Consider the following 8,368-nt stretch of genomic DNA (forward strand, 5'->3'; position numbering starts at 1 on the left):
TGCCCTCTGGTGGTCAGGGCACTCTCACATGGGAGGAGCTCTGCTCAGCCACAAGCCAGGCTGATGGCTGCCAGTACAGCGGTGGTGGTGGGAGCCTCTCCTGCCTCCTCAGCAGCGCTAAGGATGTCCGACTGCAGTTTAGGCCTGCTCTCTGCTGGCAAGTGGACATTCCCCGAGGGCTGCTGGGCTGCCAGAGGGATGTCTGATTGCCATCTTAGGCCCTATCCCCCAGGGAGCAGGCCTAAGCCAGCAGGTGGTCATCCTCTGAGGGGTCCCAGACTGTGAGAGGGCACAGGCCGGACTGAGGGACCCCCCCGACGAGTGCACAAATTTTTGTGCACTGGGCCTCTAGTATAATATAATATAATAGAATAGAATAGAATAGAATAGAATAGAATAGAATAGAATATAAAACATTATACATTATGACCAGGCTAAACTATACTCCACTGTTTGATTAACTTAACATTTGTAACTTGTAGTGTTATCTCCCCTCTTTTAACTATTGCCTGGCTGGGTTTTTGTAGTGTGTGGAGAGTCTTGCTCTGAGTGACTAGTGAGAGCCCAGTGCTGGTGAATAATAGTGAATGGATCAGGGAAGCTTTACAGCCAAATTAAATGATTGCATTTTCTTTTTATTCTTTTTCTGACATCTTGACCTTTCTTTGTAAGGAAATTATGAAAGTGAATCAATATTTTAGCAATTAAATGTGACTTTTATCCTTAGCCCCAATAAGAACAAAACAGATTTTGCCCTCCAGATACTTATAGTAGAAAGAGAGAATGTGGTTAAAAAAAAGGAATTAACAAATTATAATTGAATGTGCTAAGACTGTTCATAGAGAAATTCCCAAGGTTTTATAGGAGCCCAGAAGAGGGAACAGGTAAATCCAAAAGTTAACAGGTGACATAACACTTGATATACATCTCAAGGTGAGTGATTTAAGCATCAAAGAAGGTGGGGAAGACATTTTAAGTAAAAGAAACATGGTTAGAAGCTGCAAATTAGAAAGGTATATGAAATGTTCTTGGATAAAGAGTAGTTTGTTTTAGCTCGAGTTTAAAGTGGGTGTGTGTTGATGGGAAGGTTAAAGGAATGAAATAGGATGAGTATGCAAATTAGAATGTGTACAGACCTCACTTTTTTAGGAAAGGAACTTCTGCCTCATCCTCCTTTTCTCTCTACATACCTGGGCATACTCTAGTCACAGTGTCTCCATAAAGATAGGTCCAAGTAAAATGTGCAAGAAAGATATAGACATTTTGTCCAGCTGTGTAACTTCCCAAGTGGTTTCCAGTGTTTGGTATTGGATGGACTCACTCTGTATCCCAGCATGCTTCACTTTCTACATAGGGAGACTGAAACTTATAGCCTGCAGGCTTGGAAAACCTGCTCAGCTGAGGAATGTGGGAGTGCAGGCATGAAACCATGTCTCTTTACCCAGTGTAAACAGGAAGCAAAGGATGGTTGTAATAAGGAAAACTGAGACTCTGGGCAGTGGACTGCTGGCAGACAGCACCTGAAGCAAACCAGGTGCCCAGTCACTCAGCTGGTAAGCTGGTAAATAATAGTTGTAAAGTCAAAAACATTCAACACTCCCCACCCAACACGCACACACACACACACACACACACACACACACTGCTATACCTTATCCTACCAACACATAGCCCCTATGTAATCGGAGTTGTTAAAATTTGACCCCATGTTTTTGAGACTGGAATAAAAGAAGGAGGCAGGGGTGGGTGTATAAAAGCTTTTAGAGGAAAGTATGTGGCTGGTGGCTTTCATATCAGATGACACTGTGTTTTTGTCACACAGATTGAGTTCGGGTGCTTGAAACACTCAAAAGGCAGCTTGGGGACTTGGCCTTTTATCTGCCTCTCCTTCAATGTACTGCTTGTTCTGTTTTCCAGGCCCCTCCTCCTTTTAGAGGGTTCATAGAAATGACTACAAATAGAGTTCATCTGGCTCTTTGTCAAGTTCACTGAGTATAAAATAGTGTCATCTTCTTCTTTACAGCGCTTAGATTCTGAGGCCACAAAGGATTCTCATGCAATGAAGCTTATGATGAGGATTGGGGAGGCACTTAGTAATCTCATTTGACAAACATTTCTTAATGTATAAAAAGGCATATTGACTATCCAGAGGGTACTGGCAATGGAAATGTTGAGGTGAATTGTACTTTGGTATTTAGGAAATCATAATTTGATGATGATGATAATGATGATAATGACAATGGTTTGACAATGTTTATTGGTTATTAGCTGTAGACTTCTTTTATGGCCCTTTGCAATATGATTCCAAATTTTAGCCTCATCACATTTTACTTCCCCAACCCTTCCTGAAATGCATGAACACATATGTACATACACAAAGAGCTTATATACAAACCCTTTATTTCAGTTAGTTTAATCCTTACAAATTATGAGTTTGATCCTATTAGTAGCCTTATTTTAAAGAAAAAATACTATAAATTTCAGAGCGGGTCTATAAAAATTAACACTGCTAGTGATTGCCATATTTATAACTTAAGACCAGATCTATTTGATTTCAATACTCACATTGCATCATGCTATACTTTCTTTAGGTTAGTGGTCTCAACAGGGGATGATTTTGCCCCCAGGGGAAATTGGACAATGTGTGGAGACAATTTTGGTTGTCATACCTGGGGTGGGGTGCCATTGGGATCTAGTGAGTGGAGGCTAAGGATTCTTTTTAACTTTCTAAAATAGAGTATCCTCACCTTAAGCAAAGAGTTACCTGGCCCTAAATAGCAATGGTCTCAAGGTAGAGAAACCTTGGTTTAGTTGTATAGACAGACATACATGCTTGTTATTCTAGTTCTTAGGAAATTGGATGAAATATTTGAGTGGAGGTATAAGTAAAATATAATAGAATAAAAAATAACTTTTGCCATGACTATGTGGGAAAGCACTGTGGGCAAGATAGCATTTAAGCTTGGTTTTTATGATGAATAGAAATGTGGGTACTATAGATGTTGTGGATGGAATAGCCAGAGCTAGAGGTTCCTAGGCAAGATTAGTACTCTATTTTCTTAAAAGACAAAAATCATTTTAAAATAAAATCTTATTTAGACCCCAAATATATAAAACTAATAAAAACAGAGCAGGTCTAATTGATTCTATTGTAGGAATTTAAGCAGGTTACCTGCTTGGCTTCTTTTCTTCCACACCCTCTCCCCAAACCCTCAGGAATTTCTGTCCCAACATTATTAATAAGAGAACTTCCTTTTTTTCTCAAAATAATCCTGGTTTTATGATAAACTATATTGTCACCACTCAATAAGGGAATCCAGTGTTCTAAGGAATGTGGTTTGAAAATTATTGAGTCTGATATTTTTCTCTCTACCTTTAGAAAATAAGGAACATAAATTCTTGCCTAAACATTAGAATTTTACTGCTATTAATAACAGTGTTTTATAGGAGAGAGGGCTTTAGGACTTAAGTTAGGTGACCTGAGTCCAAGACCTTTCTCAGCTGCTTTCTAACTATTTGGCATTCGATAAATCTCTAGAACTCTTGGGCCCTCAGTTTACCTATTAGACTCCTTTGCATTGTCCCCAGTGCTGAGCATATTTTCCAACAAAAGTTCATTGACTTTGTCTATTTCTAACCCCTACCCTTTATCCTATCTTGTTTAGGCTACTAACTTCACTTATGGATATTGTTCTTGACTTCTGGATCTATAATCATTGTTATGGAATTTTTAACTATAGACATGAACTTTTCATCTGCATATTTCTTCATGCTTTAGGCTCAAGTATCCAGCTGGCTATTGTAAATCTCTAAAGGGCTTACTGGTTAAACACTTCAAAAGCACATCTAAAACAGAATCCTTGAGCACTCACCACCTCCAACCCCTACTCCTGCAGGCTTCTCCAACTCAGTAATGATAGTACTACCTACTCAATTGATAGACCAAAATGCTAGATGTCCTCTTTGATTCCTCTATTCTCTCTTCACCTCCTATATTCAATGATATCAGCAAGTGCTATGGCTCTACTTTGAAGAATATCCCCAATTCAATCAGTTCTCATGTTCTTAACTGTTATCTGGTCCAAGCCACCATCATCTCTTGCCTGGACTGCTGAAGTGACCTCCAAACTCATTTTTTTAGATTATTATTGTATCACTTGTTTAAGGGCAGAGACTATATCTTCTTTGTTTTTAAATTTTTAGAAGCACCCAACAGGTATCTGATTCATAATAGACTATCAGAAAATATGGGTTAAACTGACTTCTTAATGTTGCACAAATTATCCTATATAATAAAAGGCTAACATACAAATTGTCCCCTCAACTTGGAGTTGAACTGGGAGTTGAACCGGGAGTTCGACCAGGGGGCAGGGCCAGCCTGTCAACTGCCTATGGCCCCTCCCTCTGACCAGCCCAGCCCAAATTAGCCCTGATTGCATGAATTTGTGCACCAAGCCTCTAGTGAATAATAAAAATAAACAAGATAAGGCAGATGTTTTTATGTACATAACTTGTTAAGTGATTAATTACTTAGTGATAAATTAGTGATTAATTTACTAAAAGACTAACAGAAGCAACATTAACAATTCTAAGAAATGATTCTTGTTTAAAAAGTAAGAATCACTGTAGCTCCCAAGAGTGGTCAACTTTTGTAAGAACTGTTTGTGGCAGGGGTTCATCTGGACCTAATCTGCATTCACTAACTCTGTGCCTTCTTTTCCTCTTCAGCTGTCTGGGTTCATATCTAAGCTTGTTCCAGCTATCCAGAATGCCCTCAAGAGTTCAAGTGGATCTGGAGGAGGAAAAGAACTGATGGTGTTAACTGAACCCATTTTGATTGAGACCTACATGGGACTGATGTCATTCATTGGAAACCGCAACAAACTTGGCTATTCCCTTGCCCGTGGGAGTATTGGTTTTTGAGACTCTTTTTGATGTATAAGTACATCATTCATAGATATATCATTATTGAAGATTCTGGCTCAGCCCACCATATTTTTGGACTGAAATAATTAACTACTTTTAAATAGTATTACATGATTTTAAATATTTAGTATCTTAGAAAATCTAAAATCTTGATTATACTGATAGAGGTGCCCTTCAGATCTTATGTGAGGATAATCAAGTTTCCTAAAATGAGAAAATAAATTCTCCTAAACCCATTAAATAATGTTATCAAGTGAATACCTGATCATAAACTCAGGGCAGACGCTCTGGGTTCTTGTTCCTCTCTCCCTTAAATGAAGGCATTTTCTAGGCCTTGATCTTTAGCCCTCTGATCCTGATCTTCTCTCTCATTGGGTACTCTGTATTATATTAACTACCCTTCTTATGAGAGTGACTTCCAAATCCACATTTGCATCCCTGATATTTCTTCAAGATTCAGTTTTGCATTTGTGTCTGCTGATCATCTGTATCACTGTTCCAATGGCCTCTCACATCTTCAAATGCCTGGATTTCTCTGTGGCATTTTCAGGGACCCAGTCATTATTCTTGAAATCCATGAGTTTTGATTTCTTTAAACTCCTTGCCAAATACATTCCATATAGTATCTGTCTTAGTCAGTTTGGGCCACTATAACAAAATACCACAAATTGGATGACTTATAAACAACTGAAATTTATTTGTCACAGTTCTGGAGGCTGGAAGTCTGAGATTAAGATGCCAGCATGGTCAGCTGAGGGACTCTTCTGAGGTTGCAGACTTCATTATATATGGCAAAGGGGCAAAGGTGTCCTCTTGTGCTGCTTTTATAAGGGCATTAATATCTGCCCTTATGACCTAATCACTGCCTACTGGCCCCACATCGGGCTTTAAGATTTCAACATATGAAATTTGGGGTGGGGGATGGGAGACACAAACATTCAGGCCATAAAAGTACCACATCTCTATGTGACTTAGCATTATACCCCAATTCCCAGATGTCAGACTGTTCATTCTTCTTTAAAAATTGTACATATACTTCTCCTTTCCATCCCCATAGGTATATCATTAGATCAACATTTTTACATGTTTAAATTCTGCTCACTTGGAGAATGGCCATAGTCTGTTTTTTTTTTGTTTGTTTTTTGTTTTTTTTTTTTTTTACAGGTCATAGCCTTTTAATTGAGATCTTCAATTCAAGGCTGGCTTCTGATCCAATCTGCTCTTGGTTGCCAGATTCATAAAGCACAATTTGATCATATCAGTCTCTGCTCAAGAATTTTCAATGGCTCATTTCTGTTTGTAGTTTTTTGTTCAAACATTTTTTTTTAATAGCAGGCCCTTTTGTTCTAATGGGTGTCCAATATGTAAAACAGATAGAAGTAGGGCCACAATGATTAAAATAGAAGTGGTGATGCCACTAGTCTCCTTCTTTTGGGGTCTCAGAGGGAGGTCCCTGTGGAATGTTTATGGATCCCAAAGGTTTTTGAGGTCATCCTAACTCATTTTGTTTCCATTGTTCTTTTTCCTTTTATTTCCTCTTCGTATTTCCTTGACTTATGTCTCATTTTGAACAACTTGAGAGATTATCTCATCTTTTCTCAATTCTTCAAGTTTCTTGTATTTTTCAAAATTCCAATTTTACCTTATTTTTAATTCATTTTGAATGTTGAACACCAGATACATTATTATAATCAGCTTTTTACCTGTCCCAAGACTCAAGGTTGAGAAACCTTGGTAGGAATTAAAATAAAAAAAATTCAGGCATATTTTGTGTGTGTGTGTGTTTTGCTTATGTGGTATCTATTTTTTAAGTCTTTGAAAAATTTACTTCCTCGATTCCTAAGATTTGTCCTCTGATACATTCACAAACATCAATTTGATGGAGGTATTCAGAACCCAAGCCTTGAATAAACCTCATTTCATTTTATCTTTGTTTACTTCCATTAGTATTTCCCTCCCTCTTCTCCCCCTTCCCAGCACCCACGTCCCCCTCATGATAGCAAATATTGTTACAATCCCCAAGGTAGGGGACTTCTATTCAGACTGTAAAAGGAAATGTTGAAATTTTTAGCTGTCCTGTCAACAGTAGTGGAAAGAAAAGTCGTTGGATTATTTTGGCAGTGGTTCTGAAGTCCTCATAATTGGCAAATTATTATGACACTGTTGTCTGAAAATCCCCATTTGCCTCAAGATAGTGGCATTTGTTGGCAGAAGCATCTGAAATGTCCAGCCCTTTCTCTTCAGTTACCATTTAAGGATCAGCCTGACAATTGACTTCTCTCTGCATAGTTGTCCTCTTTGTAACCTAAGCTGGACTGTTCCCAAATGACCTTCTAAAGGACGCATTGTAACATCGTCAATGGAATTAAGTCAGAAAAGATGAGAGGAGGTAGATGTCTCTGAGCCTTGAGATCCAGTCTGTAACAATAGAATATGCATTTAATCTCACTGAAGCTGTTCAGTATGCAGAACTCAGAGATGACAACAGGAGAACTGTCTTCACATTTCACAAAGACTCTCTTGAGAGATATGCTATAAAATAATAAATGTGACCTAGAAAGCAGGATTATGATCAGAGGATGAGAGAATACAGGAATTTGGATAGTAATGTAAAACAAGAATAAACTTCTTAAAGTTAGAAATGTCCAAAAATAGAATGGGTTGCTCCTAGAAAGAGTGAGACCCCTATCGCTTGATGTGTTCAAGTAGAGAGAGATCAAGTGAATATTGTGAAAGGGATTGCTGAAGAGAAAATTGATGTAATCCTTTAACCTATGCTTTTTATGATCCTCCAGATCATTGTTGCTATTGATTAGATAATTAAACTCCTTTTTGTTTGAAGAGAGTTAAATCAGTCAGGTGAGACCTTAGAAAAGTACTTTAATTTTCCTAAGGTTTAATTTTCTCATCTGCAAAGTGGAGGCAATAATAACTCTGCTTTTTTCATAAAGGTCTTATGAGGACTTAATGGAATGAGGTGAGTTATTTCATTAAAGAAAAGGCATTGAGTACTTGTCTGCAGAATGATGTGACTTTTGCAGCAGAAAGTAGGGTAACATCCAAAAACATTAAATTCAATTCTCCCTTAGAATGATTTCTTGGTCACGGTAGACCCACTGGCCATCTTTTTGTCTGGTGACACTTGATGTTCTCACTTGGGCTCCTCAGCAAACATCCCAAATCATAGGACCTAATGGACACCTGGGCTTTTCCTTCAGACTATCATCAGGACTATACCAATGAAGTTTCCAAAAGGGACATCATAGGTTTGATTGGGAATAGGTTTAGATACAAAAGTCATTTAATATGAAGCATATGATCATTCAAATGTCATAGTTGGCCACCTTCTTTATCTGATCTTTATCCCATTCAGGAATTCCCACTAGAAAATCCCAGGAAGTCTCCTTTCAGATATCGCTTGACCATCTCTATTGAAAGCTTA

At 38.1% G+C, this 8,368-nt stretch overlaps 1 protein-coding gene across 1 annotated transcript in view; it reads left to right on the forward strand.

Annotated features, from left to right (window-relative positions):
- The window catches only part of TPRG1 (tumor protein p63 regulated 1), a 144,588-nt gene extending 137,898 nt beyond the window's left edge, over positions 1-6,690 (forward strand). Inside the window, exon 6 of the mRNA XM_005880758.2 lies at positions 4,729-6,690. Coding sequence (XP_005880820.1) covers positions 4,729-4,923 — 195 coding nt within the window. The 3' untranslated portion in view covers positions 4,924-6,690. The remainder of the gene's footprint in view (positions 1-4,728) is intronic.
- The last annotated feature ends 1,678 nt before the right edge of the window (positions 6,691-8,368 follow it).

The sequence above is a fragment of the Myotis brandtii genome, unplaced genomic scaffold (genome assembly GCF_000412655.1).
Source record: "Myotis brandtii unplaced genomic scaffold, ASM41265v1 scaffold652, whole genome shotgun sequence".
Taxonomy (NCBI): domain Eukaryota; kingdom Metazoa; phylum Chordata; class Mammalia; order Chiroptera; family Vespertilionidae; genus Myotis; species Myotis brandtii.